General features: G+C 38.0%; 3 protein-coding genes across 12 annotated transcripts in view; 1 reads left to right on the forward strand and 2 right to left on the reverse strand.

The window, feature by feature from the left end:
* Nucleotides 1-3026: 3026 nt before the first annotated feature.
* Nucleotides 3027-17961, forward strand: part of LOC122973384 (E3 ubiquitin-protein ligase TRIM7) — a 40809-nt gene continuing 25874 nt past the window's right edge. The window contains exons 1-5 of one of the 8 annotated variants that reach the window (XM_044340843.1): nucleotides 3027-3116; nucleotides 3219-3305; nucleotides 3912-4103; nucleotides 5409-5580; nucleotides 5768-5872. The gene's annotated coding sequence lies outside the window, so the exon portion shown is untranslated. Of the gene's footprint in view, nucleotides 3117-3218; nucleotides 3306-3458; nucleotides 3551-3911; nucleotides 4104-4744; nucleotides 4788-5079; nucleotides 5581-5662; nucleotides 5873-17961 lie in introns of those variants that run through there. The other 7 variants (XM_044340840.1, XM_044340839.1, XM_044340846.1 and 4 more) reach the window with 7 other exon arrangements.
* On the reverse strand, nucleotides 10908-13142 carry LOC122973386 (ladderlectin-like). The gene is made up of 7 exons (XM_044340851.1): nucleotides 13039-13142; nucleotides 12850-12940; nucleotides 12702-12737; nucleotides 12331-12449; nucleotides 11610-11744; nucleotides 11411-11522; nucleotides 10908-11259 (listed from the first exon to the last, which is right to left on the reverse strand). The coding sequence occupies exons 2-7, from the start codon at nucleotides 12908-12910 to the stop codon at nucleotides 11189-11191; spliced, it is 534 nt and encodes a 177-aa protein (XP_044196786.1). The 5' UTR covers nucleotides 12911-12940; nucleotides 13039-13142; the 3' UTR covers nucleotides 10908-11188.
* The window catches only part of LOC122973385 (ladderlectin-like), a 2531-nt gene continuing 1481 nt past the window's right edge, over nucleotides 16912-17961 (reverse strand). For 2 of the 3 annotated variants that reach the window (XM_044340849.1, XM_044340848.1), the window contains exons 5-7: nucleotides 17909-17961; nucleotides 17710-17821; nucleotides 16912-17558 (exon numbers count right to left, since the gene is read on the reverse strand). The exon at nucleotides 17909-17961 is cut by the window's right edge and continues 82 nt beyond it. In XM_044340849.1, the coding sequence (XP_044196784.1) occupies nucleotides 17488-17558; nucleotides 17710-17821; nucleotides 17909-17961 (236 nt within the window). In that variant the 3' untranslated portion in view covers nucleotides 16912-17487. Of the gene's footprint in view, nucleotides 17559-17701; nucleotides 17822-17908 lie in introns of those variants that run through there. The other variant, XM_044340850.1, reaches the window with a different exon arrangement.

Raw genomic sequence — 17961 nt, forward strand, 5'->3', positions numbered from 1 at the left:
GTTTCCTGTTAGTTGGATGTTTTGTGTCCTGCAGTGGATGATCTGATGCAGTTAACCACAGCACCACCTTGTGGACAGATAACTGTAGGTATGTACAATAACATTTTATTCTGTATCAGCATATAGCTTTTCCAGGTGGTAATATAGCTGTAATGCAACCAAGCTGTGGCATTTTCAGTGTTTCTACACAGTTTAAACTAACACAGACATGCTTCAGATAATAGCTTACTATGTTCTATGCACATATGGGAGAAATAAGACAAAATTCTTTAACATCACATATACTTTAATAATTTATTACATCAACTACAGGTGAGTCAGTGCCTTAAACATCTCCACTTGAATACTTTCCTGTTTGTTCAGTTGGTAGCAATATTGAACTGGTGGGGGGTGAAAGTGGGCCAATATATATACTACTGGGGTAATGAGGAAATGGGGAACAGGTGTGGAGGGTGGGGATGGTCAAGTGACGGGGAATGGTGGGAACACTAGCGTTACTTATCAAATAGTGGGCAAAAAAAATCTCAGGCCTTTTATAGTCACTCCATATATTGCAATATGATCTGCTGCAAGATCTGCAGCACTCCTTGACTGGCTCTGATGATGAGTTAGAAGAAGCAGCACCAGAGCAAAGAGCTCCTCCAGCTTCCTTGGATTGGAGCATTTGTAATGCTCTTTTTTGAGAGAGGGAGGGCAAAGAGACCTTCCCTTGTTAATAGCATGCTGGCACAGGGGAACATGGTAACAAACAAAGTTTGTTGTGCAACACATAAGCAGCAGAGGGAGCTGCTGTATAGACTTGGTGGAAGAGTAGGGCATGGTGCAAGGTAAGAACCTATTCAATATTATGGCAGCTTGAATTTTGATTAGGCTTTAGTTGAATTAAAGGGGACTGGGGCCTTGCTGGAGGTATTTGCTGTACTGAATGCCCTTGATATTGAGGTTTGTGTCCCTCTGTCCAGGGGTCCGTTTCACAAAGCAGGTTCAACAAACTCTGAGTCTAATCCTGAACTCTGAGTTGATATACTCTGAGATAGGAAACTCTGAGTTTCCGGTTCCAGAACAGCTGATTTGAGTCAGTTTATTCAACTCGGGGTATTTTCACCTGGAGTTAAGCGCGTGCACCACAACTATAAAAAGCCAGCATCAATGGAGCCCCGATTCAACGAGTCACCATGGCAACGGGGAAGAGGAGGGCTGCGTTTTTCACCCCACTAGAACTAGAAATCTTAATGCGATAATACGGCGAGTTTGAACATGTTTTCAAAAAGAAGTGCAACACCGCTGCAGCTGCAAAAGAGAGGGAGACGGCGTGGGAAAACATCGCTGCTCGGGTCAATGCGTAAGTTTAAATGTAGTCCTTTGCAATCACAATAATATTACAGAGGAAAACTGCTTGATTGGTCGCCTATTAATTTATTTCATTTAGGTCCAATCCCGCGAGGGAGACGCGCACTTGGCAGCAGTTTAGGATGAAATATAAAAACATTGTTCAAACAGGTGAGACCTCGGCATAATCTCATGGGGGAACCTCATTTTGATCATGTTTTACATTGTAAAGGAAATATTAAGTGGCTGTTTGACTGTGCAGTTGTTTTATCCCCAACATAATGCTGGTTTCACACACATAAATGTCTTGATGTCATGATGTCTCATCTACATCATGTTCTGTTAAATAATCAATCCTATTAAAACTAACTAACAGAAAGAAGGCAGATGTCTGTAAAACGGGTGGTGGTCCAGCACCGCCACCTCTAACGGAGGCAGAGGAGCTGGCCCTAAGCCAGAATTTAGGAAGGCCAGTGGCTGGACCCGACACTGTACAAAAAACTTCCGTTGCAAAGAAACGCAGCGCGACACACAATGTGTTAATGTGAGAGCATGACTACGATTGGTAATGTTGCAAATGTAAGGACGGATTAGGTTGTGTATGTAGATGATGGACTGTGACGTGAAACGGTCTCAAAAAGATAATTGTCTGGAAATGCAAGAACATCTATGTGCGGTCTGATAACCATCTCTCAACGAATATTTAATTCTCTGCGCAGTAATGCTGCACCTTCATCCACGGGATCGTTATCAAAAGGACATGCCATGTAAGTGAAAAAGTCGCCACCTACTGTGCCTAATGGACTTCTAATATACTGACTCTGATTTTTTTAATGATTTTTTTAAATGACAGACGGCAGAACGAGGCTACGCCAAAACTCGCCTGCTGATTGAATGAATAAGGAAATCAAATGGAGTGTGTGGGTCTGAAAGAGGGCGGAGACTGAGAGAAACTCGAGGTTCATTGAGAAAAACCTGGTCCCGACCAGGTTAGGTTCATAGAGTCTGTTACTACGGTAACTGACCAAGAGCTTAAGTTACCTCTCTCTCTGAAACAGGCTAGAGTTACCCCTCTTTCTCTGGTTTGAGTTACCTCCCTTTTTGAAACGGAAAACTCAGAGTTTCCCTCATTTCAGGGTTAACAGACTCTGAGTTTTCACTAAACCTGCTTTGTGAAACGGACCCCAGGTGAGATGGAGCAAAGCCAATAAAGAGGGTGCTGGTTCCACACTAGGGGAGGCTGTGGAGCAGTGTAGTGCTTTTCCCTCCAGGATAGCAGTCACCACTAAGCACATATCAAAAGCAGGTGCTATATAATTCTACATGTGTATATAGAATGAATGATATTGCTAAAATTATAAGGGAATTTTTGCAGAACTCCTCTCTGTGTACTTGCAGGACACAATGACATGCTGACATTTCTGTCTGTTAAGAAGGAACCAGCAGAAATGTGAAAACCTGGCTGATTCACTTTCCCAGATACCATAAGGTAGATAGAAACTATTATTTTGCTGCTATGGCCTGGTCTAGGTAAATGAAATGCACATACAGCTTTCCGCACTTGCTTATAGCCTTGTCAACATTTGCGTGACTTGAGTTGCTGTTTTACTGTACAATGTATGCATTCTAATGGCTTGTATGGTTATTGTAATGATTTTGGTTGTCATTTTAGACTTCTAAAGCTCTAAAAATCCAGTTGGGGGACCTGGCAACCCTGAAACCCCAACTTCAACTGGAAGAGAACACCATGAAAGAATTTATGCAAGAAGTGAAAGAATGGACAGATGGTAAGAAAACGATAAACATTATCTGACATGAAGTCTTGTCTTGTCTTTTTTTTTTTTTTTTTTTTTTACAAAATTTACACTGTGTTAATCACTCTTTGTTAGGAGAAACTGCCACAGGCTTTGTGTCAGAATATTAAGGCCCTCATGACCAGTATGAAGACAAGATCTCAACTCTTCTACTGAAAAAAGGTATGTTACGGTAACGTTTTAGGCCTATTTGGACCACAATCTCTGGTGTAAGCCTTATTTTTTTCCCGCCCACATTCGGTGAACACCCGCCCTACTCTGCCTCTGATTGGCTAGTTAGGTTTGAGCATGAGGAGGGAGTATGGGAGAGGTCCGAGCCAATCACAGGCAGAGTAGAGGCGGGTCTTCGCAATATGCCATGGTGAAAAAATAGCGTTGGTGCACGAGCTACTTTATACTTGAAGGAGGTAAAACAGGAAATTGTACAGATTTTGAGCTTGTACTCGAAATAAAATGTAAACTACAAAACGAGAAACTCAGGAAAACAGGCTTTTGTTACGTTTAGAGATGCAGTAGTGCTAATTTTGTTGTACATAAATGTATAACATATTACAGATATAACGTTAGCTAAAATGTAACATTACTGTTGGCTAGCTAAAGCATGCTAAATCTGGTGTTATCTAAGTTAATGGGTGATTGGTACATGCTAATTAGCTTGCTAGCTGAATTGAGACAGTCTGTTGCCCGAAATGTGACTTAGCTTAACATCATTGTGCCTTTTTATGTGTCACACTCTTATTTGCTTTTTCATCCATTTTGCTCTCTAAGCCATGACAAAGCCCAGGATAAGAAGCTGCCATGATTATGGAGCAAGCAACAGTGCCAGTCGGAAAACATGTGTGAGCTATTATGTTTGCCTCCTGAAGAGAAAGAATTTTAAAGAAAATGAGAAGGCAGTGAGGACAAGCAACTGGGGTCAGAAGAAACGGTGCCGGAGTTTTGGGCTCAGCCTATATGGCGGTAAGGAGTTAATAAATTATTTTTTTAAAATTCATTCATGATGTTTATTTGATTTTTAGTGGGTATAGGTGGTCAGGAAAAGTGTATACTCATGAATATTTTTCTATATTAACTTAGTTGTGATGTGACGTTGTTAAATAGTGCAGGTGCAGTTCTTGATCATGGTGAAAGGTCGTTTTAATATAGTGCTGCCACGTCATGTGAGCCACCTCCAACCTTGAATTTAGCCATTTATCCCCCCCCCCCCCCCCCCCCCGCCCCCCCCCTTTGCTTAATATGAAATTGTTTCATTTTTATCTCCAAAATAAGTTACTGCAGAAAATTGCATATCTTGAGTTTTGTGAGTAGCCTGATTAGTGATGTTCAAGTTCATTAGACAGTTCTTTAAGAAACCTTTGAAAAATGTGCTCAAAATATGTTCACTGAATTACATTGTGGAAATTATTACAGATGTGTTTGCAGTAGAGGTGTAACGGAACGCAGTCGATTCGCGATCCGTACGGATTGCCCCCCACGGTTCGGCACACACGTGAACCACGGATTAACTGCAAAATTTAATGTCTCGTTTAAGACAAAGTAAACAAACTGCTGTTGCTACAAGTCATGCCCAGACAGCGTGTCGCTAACAGAACTGAAGAACAACGACCAAACCAGCATCCAACGGGTCCGAAGTGACATCTGCAGGTATGTTTACATGATGTTTAATGTGCTGCAGCTGAGCGGATAATTAGCTATCTAGCTGCTAACTGATGTTAGCCGTGCACTTTTCCCTGGTGAATATTTGTTTTGTGGCTCGTTAAACAAGCTAAGCTGCAGGACAAGACGTATGTTCATGTTTGTAAGTTATCATCAAGTTTTGATAATGGGGACACAGGCTATTGTTTCATTCACTACCATGTTTAAAGGAGGAGGATATCATGCCTCATATTACAATTTAATTTAACAATTGAGCATTGAATATTTTTATATATTTTAAGATTTTATTTAAGCATTAGACATCTTGAATGCTGTTTTCATTTAAGACCAGGGGCAAAAGTTCCTTGCTGTAAGTGGTTAACAGAATTTATGAAAAGCAAAGTTATATTTGTCTTCCCCCTTTTCTTTTTTTTGCTGATCCGAACAATGATCCGATCCATGACTCAAATCCTTGATACAATCCGAACTGTGAGTTTTGTGATCCATTGCACCCTTGTTAGCAGACACTGGTGCACACGTAACAGTCCAATACAATTTTGAAAATGTAACATGTCAATGTGTTACAGTAGGCATGTTAACATTTTGTGTAATGTATTGTGTTTATTTCAGGTGAGCAAGCTTACTGCCTTGGGCTACAACCCGATTTTGTTCATTGGAAAGAAGAAGAAGAGGGTGAATACAATGACCACTGAGACAATCACCTACATGTGCCCTGGAGGGGAAGGGCCCATGAAAACCTATTTAGAAAAAATGAGCAGGCTTTACAAGTACATTGTTAAAAGTAAGGCAATGTCTGTTTTTATGGATTTATACTTTTGAGTATGCTGTCATCATGAGTGATATGCTGACATGTATTACTTCAGATCCTCCAAGCACAGAGTTGGCAGAAGCTCCCACCCCTCTCTCTCCACCTCATCCTCCACACCCTTCCACCTTTCTCTACCCATCTTCTTCTCATCCTTCAATAGACTCTGAGGAGGAGACCTATGCCCTTACCCTCATTCCTGTTCCCTCATCTCCAAGCACCCATCAACCCATCTCACCATCTCCTGCTCAACAAAACATGAACAAAAGTAAGTATAAGTATTAATAATTTTTCCCCATTTTAACTAATGTGTCTAAAGTCATCCAACTCTGTACAGTTGTGTTTTGTTTGTGTAGTAAATTACATTTTAAATATTGACTGTGGAGGGTTTTTTGCCCGTTGGGATCCTGGTTATTATAATAATAATAATAATGATAATGATACTACTACTACTACAATACATTTTATTTAAATGTGCCTTTCAAGACACCCACGGTCACTTCACATATACAACAAAAATACAAATACAATACAATTCACAAATAACAGCAAAAAACACTAGATCACAATAAGATCAAATTATCAATTAAATGATGTAACAAGTATCACCCCTGGGACACACTGGATGCGTGAGCAGCACATGTGCGTTGCGGAATCTCTTGCTTTTTATTTTGGTGCCCATGTTAACAAGTTAGAGCGGCCACACTGCCTGCGTGAGGCTGCTGCGTCGCTTCAACCAGAGATTCAAGGTCTCGCCTGTTTTCTCTGTGTGATGCGCACGATTCTCAGCAGAAATAGACAGGGAACACGAGAAAGATAGGGCCGCCAGTGGTAGAAGCGCCGCAGCAGACACGCTTCCAGTGTGGACGCTACAAGCGTGAGAGACGCAACAGTTCAGTGACGCACACGCACTGCGGAGGTTCACGCATCCAGTGTGTCCCAGGCGTCAGTGTCACAATGAATATGGCAGCCTAAAGAGAGCAGAGCACTTCTATATTTACCAATGGATTTACAGCGCCAGACGATGCAGTGAGCGGGTATGGGATGTAGAGGTTCAGGAGATCAGTGAGGTAAGGGGGAGCATGTTTATGTAGGGCCTTAAACGTAAGGAACAGAATTTTAAATTCATCTCGGTAGGTGACAGGAAGTCAGTGAAGCTGGTTAAGCAGAGGTGTTGTATGGCTAGTTAATTTAGAGCATGTAATGATCCTCGCTGCATGCAAGAACTTAAATATGTGGTGTCATATCTGAAACCCACCTAAATTATTATTGTTTGCACAGTACTTAAGCTTTTGTACAATAAGCAAAGCCAGAGTATTGTTTGGAGATTAGGCCAACAACAGCCGCGGCATTTGTTGTTGTGTACAATGATATCTGGGCATTGCAACATGTGGGCAAGGTACTGAACAAAAACATTTTATTTACAAAAAACACAGTGTTAACAGTTTTTTCGATGAAATAAAAATTGTCTGCATGTAGGCATAGATGATCATTCGGCTGGTTTGTTTGTGTTATTTGAAAAAAGAAAGTTGTGACTGTTGTGACTGCATATCTCCAAAAAGATGGGCCAAAAATATGTTTCTTTAATATGAGACCACTGACACCGGAGATGAATTAAGTTATACAATGTTAAAATTGGTTGGTTGATTAGCCGAACTCAACCGTAGCACATTTTATATATTTATCAATGTCATTGAGCCTCCAAAAGTGGCCTATAAGCCTGTTATCTCCTGTAATTTTGCCTCACTGTAGCCTAGACTTAAGACAAACCCTATTTTTGAATTATATAATTTAGTAAACAGTGCAGAAACGGTAACACACAACAAGGGGAGAGAAACGAGTGATAAGGATGAGCATGGAGAGTAGGCTGTGACAGTAATTTAGCACCAGTCGAGAGTGGCAACAAACTCTGCTAAATGGCATATTTTCAACTGGAACACTACACCACACCATTAATGTCTCTTGAACAGCCCTGCACGTGCATAACTGATGGTAAAGTGGCACTTAGAGCGTCATAGATTGAAGCATGGGGCCACTGACCAAGCTGCAGTATTTGACGAGTTGAGAATGAGAACGTACAGAGCCCCCCTGGGGTCATATGGTAAAAAAACCAAACTGATTTGTAAATTGTGCGCATGGATATCTAAACTGTGCCTTTGGATTTGCAATCCATACGCATGGATTATATGCCCTCTTCTATATCTGAATTGATCTGCCTTGCATGGACTGCGGTGAACACATCCACCCAGTAAGTTCATTTTTATCTAGATTTTTACAGCAGATTTAATGATAGTGAGTTAGTCAGTTAAATTGATTTAGTTTTGTGTTTTTGGAGTTTCACAGCTTTCATGTGTACAAACATACAAACCCAGAGCTAAATCTGCGGTTGAATCAGAGGAGGGCATGTAATCTGTGTACATGGATTGTGAATTTGAGGGCAAAGATTACAAAACTGTGCACACAGATTGTGAAACGGTTTACAAATCTGTGCGCATGGATTTACACACCAAGTTTTTTATCCTGTGACAGGGGAGCTCCGTAAGAATGTGTTGGCTCTTCGCAAAAAGAAAAAAAAAAAAAGTATGGTTAACTTTATGCACATACAGAACTTTAAGTTTAAGTTAAGGAATGATCCTGGTCTTGGTTTAATAAAGGAAAAAGTCTACAGTGACACACAAGACAACATATCTAACATTTAACTGAAACCATGATCTTCTCCCATCCTTACCCAGAGTGCTCTTGTAGCCTCAACCTGCACTTTGTACACCCACGCTTACCTCTTTACAACATGATGCTTTCCTAGAGAAAAACAGAAAAACTGTACAAGCATTTTATGTTAAATGCATATAAAAGCCGACATAGCCAAAAAAACCAAAAACCCAAACATGTCAGTCTTAGGGAAAAAGCAGTGGAAAAAGGAGCTTTGGATTTTAATAAAGTGGTGGATGTTGATGAGAAAAAAATAATATGTCTTAACAGCTCAGTTTGTTAATGTTTGGTTGACATATATTATGTCCTCAGACTCACAAGATGTGAGTAAAGTTAGAGCACACATGATTTTAGTTCACTATTTATAGACACTGACAAGAGAGTCTTAGTCATGTTAAGTCCCAAAAATGTGAAAATATGACCATGTTGTTTAGTAATTTTGAGTTGATAGACTTGTATGTAGTTTCCACTTATTTGGACATAAACAGTCAATAGTCAATAAACAAACTAACCAACTAATCAGTCATAATTCAGGTTTGATTCAGCAATAAATTTAATTGTCTAATTCTGCACGGCTGATTAATTGTCCAGTCCTGTATTGACACACACATTATGGCTACTTTAGAGTGAAACATATGCAAATAGCAGCCAAAGGTGTTTTTAATGTTGTGCTATTTGCATAAAGATCCCCTCCAACCATGTTCTATATATGAATAAAAATACTCTAATAGTAATATTAGTATTACAGATACGGGTTTTCTCACTAAGAAAGTTTTAATTAGTTAAAAAATCTTAAAATTACATCTCCTCATTCCTTGAAAAATCCAGAAACTATAATTTATTTTTGCATTTCATGTGTGCTGGAGGTTTTAGGTTTCCACATCTGGACCACGATTTGCTTCCAAACTAGTTGTGATGTCACAAATCATGCTCGTACCTATATGTGAGATTTAAGCTGAGCACAGATAAACTTTCCACTTTCAGCAGATGAATGTGAAAACTGCACAGTGAATCTCAAACATCCAACTGAAGGAACAATACTTAAAATACATTTTTGAGTGGAGTGGGGGACTTAAATTGTACTGAATTCTGCTTCTAGAAGAGCTGGACAGTTTGACAAAACCATAAATTCTCAATAAATGAAACACTGAATCAAATCACTTTTACTATTGTGGCCCACATGGTAAGATTACTCTTTATAATAAAAAATCTATGAATAATAAACTCACCAGCAGCTCTGGTCAACACAACTCATGTTGAACATCTTACTCAAAAATGAAAAAAATCTACTTTTCTCACAATGAGGCACTTTTTTCCCACACAATTATCACTATTAGTATATTAAAACATTTTAAAATGTGCTTTAATATACAGTTCTAATAACAATTTAATTTTCTTGTTTTTTTTGTGTCTGCATTGCCTATTTTGTCATACATAGATATTTTACTTCCTATTGAAAAATTATGTTGTTCTCACCCAAAATCAGGACTTGATGTGCTGACAGCTCCAGATAAACTATTAAACTATTAAATATTTCAATAGAATTGATCGTTCATATTTGCTTTGACTGAAATTTCTCAGCAAGTATTGGATGGATTGCCATAAAATTTGAAGCACACAATCATATCCCCCTCAGGATGAATTGTAATTACTTTGGTGATCCCTTAACTTTTCATCTAGTGTTGATCATGAGCAAATACTTGCAAACCAATGACATTCCCATCAGTCTCAGCTGTATTTTGTGTTTAGTCCTACTTAGTATAGTAAATGTTAGCATGCTCACATACTAAACTAAGAGGGACAACATGGTAAACATTACACCTGCTAAACATCAGCATGCTAACAACAAATTTGCCACTTATCTCTTGGAAAAGTACAAAAAATGTAATACTTGATCAAGGGCACTCCATCATAGCTGTCACAATGCCACTCCTCACTACAACATTATGTCAGTTTGTTTTCATGTAATTGATACTTGTGATCAATGAAATTCAATCATTTTGAATGAACAGCAGAAACATAAGAGGAAGATCACTGCTTTTGCATGTCTGCAAGTTCTTAAAGATGATTTGGTTTTCATTTGAACAGCAGAAATTTTGTCTACAGTTTCAAACTCTTGCAAACAATGGTCTGCAAAAGGTTTGGATTATGTTGCTTTAATTGCATGTCTGTTTTGTGATAGTGACAAGCATTTTGACCTGAAAAGTGTGTAACATCACTGTCATTACTTGTAACTTCCACATGGCACTCCAAATAATAAGTGTATTCAGTATTATTAATGTCACAGACCAGCTTGTTTCAATGCTTGAGCGTTTTATTTTTGCATGAGACAAGAAAGACCAGTTCACTCTAGAGCTGCAACGATAAGTCGATTAATCAATTAGTCGATTGACAGAAAGTTAATGGCCGACTATTTTGATGATCAATTAATTGTTTCGAGTCATTTTTTAAGAAAAATGCTCAAATTCTCTGGTTCCAGCTTCTTAAATGTGAATATTTTCTGTTTTTTAGTCTTCTATGATAGTAAAATGACTAATTGATTAGTCGAGAAAACAGTTGACAATAATCATTAGTTGCAGCTCTTGTTCACTTTCAAGAATAAGTTGCTAAAAGCATTCTTTCAAAACACATTCAATCTGCTCTTATTAAAGGCATAAGGCCTTAGGAACAGTCCAGCTTCTGATTACGTAACTTATCACTTCAGTCCTTAGTAGCGATACAGCGATGGAAATGAAATAATAATATGAAACAATATGAGTTATAGAGCCTTCAGGTTATATCAGACTGATCAACACAAAAACAGGTGCTTTTGAAAATATGCACATTAACACACCTCCACCAGTTTTTGTGCTACTCCACGCCTGTATGTCAGGAATCAGTAGCGCCTCTTGACACAGACAGATGGTTTTCGTTTGTTGCAGTGATCATCATCCCAGCACCTTCGGACTGTAAGTACCAAAAAAACCCCACAAGTGTTAGTAAATGCTACACAAACCAAAACCAGAAACTGTGGATACCAATTTATCTTGGAGCAAAGTTGAGATTTTTCACTGTTTATCCTTATCATTAACATCACTCATATACTGTACTCATTTACCTGTATGATTCATTGTTAGACAATGCTGACTGCCACGGCTGTTATTGGGCTCTCCACGACACCAGTTCCGATAGTTGAATCGCCTACCATTACTCCACAGCCAAGCTCTCTCCTAAAAGACAGAATTTAAGATTACATTAATTTAAAAAAAAGTTTCATGAAGTAACTGTTGGACCTTGTGCAATGACAAATAAAATACCTCTTCTCCATCATGGCCTCCGATCCATATCTCTCTATAGCGGTGACAGCGATGAACGATCAGCCTCTGAATGCTACGGTACTCCCGATAGCTATGTACTGATGCAAGGTTTCCACCCATGGCCTGGCAGTTTTTCTAGAGTGGAGATAAAGAGGAAGAGAGAGAGAGAGAGAGAGAGAGAGACAGGAGTTGCTATGAAACAAATACAGGAATACAACATAGACAGATGTTTGACAAACAAAATAGTATCTGATTTTCCTCATTCGGCTGCTTGTTTGTCCCATTTTCCAGTTGAATAGGGATCCCAATAGCCATAGCAACCTTCAATGCACTAGAATCCCCTGGGCAAGTTCCCTTTAATTACTCATGACATATTACTAATTGAAAAAGTTATAATGTTACTCATTAATAGCAAAAGTAAGTTGTTACATTACTCATTCTTACACCCTTGAACTCTGAACAAAACCCAGCTGATTCCTAAATGTAGGCTCACCATTTGTTAATGTCAGCAAGATTAAACTTTTTCTAGGTGCTTCCAGTGGTCCCTGTCTGTTGTTTGATAGTGGGGATGTGAGCTGTGTAGTTTCTGTCAATTTGTCAGTCGGTTTTCTGTGTATTGAATACTTTAAAAACTTTTTTAAAATTGTTATGGTTAGTGTGCAGTATCTTTGAAACGTCATGAACAGTAGTAGGCATATGAAATCAAAGTTAACCTTATTACCTCAGCTTGAGCCCAACGCAATGGTCTTGCAACGTAGCGGAAACAGCGGCCACAGATCCTTCTCCAACCATAGGAACACCCATATGTCCTTTTGACCAGGTCTGTCTCTACCGAGGACACTTAGAGAATATAGTGTGTATGTGTTGAATTTTCATATCGTGATATAAAATCAAATTTGATGGCATAAGAGAAAATGCTATAACATAAAATAACATAACACAACACAGTATAACATTACATAACAAAAGTGACATAATGGCCTTTATCAGAGACAAACTGGTAATTTAACAACATTTAAGAAAAGAAGAAAAAATAAAGAATAGGTGTATCATTACAAAGAGCAATATATTTGAAATCTAAAGGCTACTTACCTGTTTGGTCATTCTTGGATTTGGCTTCTGCAGGATCTAGAAAGTTTGACATAACAGTTATTGACTGGATTGTTGCTGTTTAGAGACAATACACACAGTTTCTCTATGTCTTTAATTATATGTAACACTTTCTATAAAGAAAACCCACCATCAGCTGTAGTCAAAGCAATAATGGTGCACATAAGTGCAGCCACAGTCAGCATCTTCATGGTGAAGATGATGTTGAAGATGATAATAGCCTTCAGTAAAGAGAAACAAACATGTTATAAATACTTTTATACGGACCAGATGACTGGTATTGACTGTCAGTTCAAAAAAATAAGAGTTCATATCACACCTGGTGCGGAATTATCTGCTCTTCTCAGCCTGTAGCTTCAGCCTGCCTGTGTGCAGGTCTTTCACAAGACAAAGACCAGCTCTTATATATAATTACCTATCTTGACATCTTTCACAAAAAGGGAACTGAGGGCTCAAAAAAACATATTGAGACATCATTATCAGATAAAGTATACTGAGAAAGTTGAAGGCTTATGTGGCAAGAGCGGGGGGGTTTTTTTTTTTTTTTTTTAAATAGTGTCAACTATGCTATCTCAGGAATTGCACCTCACTCAATTTTTTAGTCTAACCGCTTTGGGACCCAAGGAAAAAAAAAAGAAAAGGTCATGCAGGCTCAAAAACACTTGACCAAGAAGTGATTCTAAATATAAGCAATAATTTTATTCAATATGTAAATTTAAAATGACAGGCAGTCTCAAAACTTTAAAATCCAAAAACAACACTGCAACCAGTTAAGACCAAATGATATACAAATGTCCCCCCCAATGGTCAACTGTAAATAAAACCAACACACACACCCAGCTGACCAAAGAGAAGGCACAAAAGAAAGAAAAAAAATAAAGAGAAAAAAGAAATGATAATAATACTAATTATACAAAACCACGATACACAGGACCTACAAAAAAATCACTAAACCTTCAACTAAACCACCAACAAACTGAAAAGGGGACCTTATATAACTAAACAATAAATAGGACTATGTGAATTTGTCCTCCAAATTTAAATAAACCTCCAAAGAAAAAGAAAAAAAAAAACAAGAAAACTGAAAAACACACACTGCTTAGTGTCTTACATGGGCCACTTCAATTCACTCCTAACTGAACAGAGCCACAGGGCTGAACCAGTTGCAGAGATGCTGATCAATATGTAGAGGTGTGAAAATGTAAAAACAACACAGCTGTTGTAGAAATGTAGCTATATAGAAATAGCAGATGTAGTAATGTAATGACAGATCAGCAAAGAAAAGGCAAAACCAGCTGTTGTAGAAATGTGTAAAAATGTAGATCTATAGATAGACAGAACAGCATTTGCTCGGGGAGTGTGGGGCCAGGAAAGGGCCAGCATGGCTTCAAAAATACCTGCAAAGTGCAAGAGACACTAAAATTACCAACTGGGAACTACACCTGAATTAAAAGTAATGCAAAGTCATATATACATACCAAAGAGAGTGAAGGTGCAGCTTCCCAGCAGCGGGAGGGGGACAGCTGCAAAGCTGCAGCTCAATGACTATTGACAGCAGATCAGAGACAATTAAAAAAAACATTTAGCTGGAAGCCAGATAGAAGCTGCCTAAAGTTAGTGAAATAAAATTGAGCCACCCTATCTTGACAAAAACGAAGCTGCGTTTGTCTACATGCCACGTTACTTTTGAAGTATACACAGCATACACACAACCAAACTCAAAGAATTGGGAATAACACTCACCATCAGCTCTGGCCAGAGCCATTATGGCACTAAAAACCATAGATGCAGCCAGCATCTTCATGGTGGAGATGATAAAGATGCTGAAGATGACTACCTTCTACCTTCAATAAGGAAACAGACAAGTCACTAACACTTGTGAACAGTGTGAAATGTTAATAAAAGGGATTGTGGCCTGTGAAGACGATTGAGATTGTACCACGAAATCATGGATAAAGCTGAGGACACAGTAAATTAGATCTTACTGATACTACGCATAAATAACAAGCGCAATGATATACTCAGTAATGTTTAAAGTTTAGATTGTAAAAACATCTCAGTCATAATATTTCCAAAAAAACACTAATCTGAAGCTTTACAATATAAATAGTTTATGTTACCAATGAATATTTAAAATTCTGAATCATTTTGCAAAACCAGTCAGTCTGCTTATTAAAATTTCTGCTTCTATTAAGAATTCATAGTAAATCTCTGCCATTGTTCAGCTGTACCAGCAGCAGTGTGTCTCTATGATCCTCTTGCTCTTTCATGACTACACATTGCTACTTGTTACTTTGATCATGAAGGTGACAATACTCCATAGAGTACAATATAGTATAGAATTGAGCATTTATAGTATATAGTTTCGAGAATGTTATAGATCCGCGACAAAACTGACAGAAGGGCTGGACTGCTCAAAACGAGGACTGTGGATTTTTTCTCAATGGAAAACACAGGACATGTGATTTACAGAGCACATATGTATGCTGTAGCAGAAAAGAGACAAACTCCATACTCCGCTGTTCAGTATAAAAAGCCTTTAAAGAAGATTTAGCAATAACTAAAACCCTCTTCTTCACTCTGAAATGTATGTGGCAAAGATACAATAACTCTGATGCAATAATTTATCAACATCTCTTTCCTTGAATACACACATTCATACCTCTGAGAAACGTACTGGGGCAATGTTATATCAGGGTTATTGCTTAGTTGATTTTAATGAGAACATCTGCAAGTTAGTTTGGCCCCCAAATTATTGATAAAGGTGTCCCCCAAGGATCAATATTAGGCCCCCTGTTATTTACCCTACACATAAACAACATTTACTTTCCAACTCAGCACTGTCCATTTTTATGTGGATGATACCATCCTGTCTCAGACCAGGCGCTCCCCAGGTTACAGTCTGCTTTTGATGACTTCCAGGCCTCTATGTTAAATTTATAGGTTGTTCTATACTCATAAAAGACTAAATGTGTGCATTTCGCCAGCAATATAATACTTAGGAATCTGGATACAAAGCAGCTCAACAAAACTCATGTTGAACATCTTGCTCAAAGATTAAAAATTCTACTTTTCTCACAATGAGGTACTTTTTGTTTTCCTTTTTTTCTTTTTTACACAATTAGCACTATTAGTCTATTAACACATTATAAAATGTGTTTTAATATACAGGTCCAATAATAATTTAATTTCTTTATTTTTTGTGTGTACTGATATCATTTTAGTGCATTGCCTATTTTGTCATACAAAGATATTTTACTTCCTATTGAAAAATTATGTTGTTCTCACCCAAAATCAGGACTTGATTTGCTGACAGCTCCAGATAAACTTTACGTCAGCTTTGGAGAACTAAAACATCCCAACTTGTTATGTTAAATATTTCACCCAAAGAGAATCCATATTTCATATTTGCTTTGACTGAAATTTCTCAATAACTATTGGATGGATTGCCATAAAATTTGGAACACACATTCATCTCTCCCTCAGGATGAATTGTAATTACTTTGGTGAACCCTTAACTTTTCATCAAGCGCCATTGTCAGGTCATTATTTCAAGTTGCCCAGTACTTTGGTTTATGACCAAATACCTGCAAACCAATGACATTCCCATTACTCTCAGCTGTACATTGTGTTTAGTCCTAATTAGTAAAGTAAATGTCAGCATGCTCACACACTACACTAAGATGGTGAACATGGTAAACATTACACCTGCTAAACATCATCATGCTAACTGCAAAATTACCACTTATCACTTGGGAAAGTGCAAAAAATGTATTTATCTGTTAAAGGACACTGCATCATGGCTGTCACAATGCCCCTCCTCACTCGAACATTATGTCAGTTTGTTTTCATCTAATTTATACTTGTGATCAATGAAATTCAATCATTTTGAATGAACAGCAGAAACATAAGAGGAAGATCACTGCTTTTGCATGCAAGTTCTTAAAGATGATTTGTTTTTCATTTGAACAGCAAAAATTTTGTCTACAGTTTCAAACTCTTGCAAACACAAAGGTCTGCAAAAGGTTTGGATGATGTTGCTTTATTTGTATGTCTGTTTTGTGATAGTGATATGCATTTTGACATTTGAAAAGTGTGTAACATCACTGTCATTACCCATAAGACAGAAATTTCCACATAGCGCTCCAAATAATTAGTGTATTCAGTATTATCAATGTCACAGACCAGCTTGTTTCAATGCTTGAGCGTTTTATTTTTGCATGAGACAAGAAAGACCAGTTCACTCTAGAGCTGCAACGATAAGTCGATTAATCAATTAGTCGATTGACAGAAAATTAATTGGCCATTTTGATGATCAATTAATTGTTTCGAGTCATTTTTTCAGAAAAATGCTCAGATTCTCTGGTTCCAGCTTCTTAAATGTGAATATTTTCTGTTTTTTAGTCTTCTATGATAGTAAAATGACTAATTGATTAGTCGAGAAAACAGTTGACAATAATCATTAGTTGCAGCTCTTGTTCACTTTCAAGAATAAGTTGCTAAAAGCATTCTTTCAAAACACATTCAATCTGCTCTTATTAAAGGCATAAGGCTTCAGGAACAGTCCAGCTTCTGTTTACGTAACTTATCGCTTCAGTCCTTAGTAGCGTTACAGCGATAGAAATGAAATAATAATATGAAACAATATGAGTTATAGAGCCTTCAGGTTATATCAGACTGATCAACACAAAAACAGGTGCTTTTGAAAATATGCACATTAACACACCTCCACCAGTTTTTGTGCTACTCCACGCCTGTATGTCAGGAATCAGTAGCGCCTCTTGACACAGACAGATGGTTTTCGTTTGTAGCAGTGATCATCATCCCAGCACCTTCGGACTGTAAGTACCAAAAAAACCCCACAAGTGTCAGTAAATGCTACACAAACCAAAACCAGAAACTGTGGATACCACTTTATCTTGGAGCAAAGTTGAGATTTTTCACTGTTTATCCTTATCATTAACATCACTCATATACTGTACTCATTTACCTGTATGATTCATTTGCAGACAGTGCTGACTGCCACGGCTGTTATTGGGCTCTCCACGACACCAGTTCCGATAGTTGAATCGCCTACCATTACTCCACAGCCAAGCTCTCTCCTAAAAGACAGAATTTAAGATTACATTAATTTAAAAAAAAGTTTCATGAAGTAACTGTTGGACCTTGTGCAATGACAAATAAAATACCTCTTCTCCATCATGGCCTCCGATCCATATCTCTCTATAGCGGTGACAGCGAT

This window comes from Thunnus albacares, chromosome 22 (assembly GCF_914725855.1).
Source record: "Thunnus albacares chromosome 22, fThuAlb1.1, whole genome shotgun sequence".
In the NCBI taxonomy this organism is placed as follows: Eukaryota; Metazoa; Chordata; class Actinopteri; order Scombriformes; family Scombridae; genus Thunnus; species Thunnus albacares.

Coding starts and splice junctions, on each gene's coding strand:
- LOC122973386 (XM_044340851.1), bottom strand. CDS start 12,910: ATGAAGATGCTGACTGTGGCTGCACTTATGTGCACCATTATTGCTTTG. Junction 11,523..11,609: donor GAGGCCATGATGGAGAAGAG/GTATTTTATTTG, acceptor TCTGTCTTTTAG/GAGAGAGCTTGGCTGTGGAG. Junction 11,260..11,410: donor TCTAACAATGAATCATACAG/GTAAATGAGTAC, acceptor TGGTACTTACAG/TCCGAAGGTGCTGGGATGAT.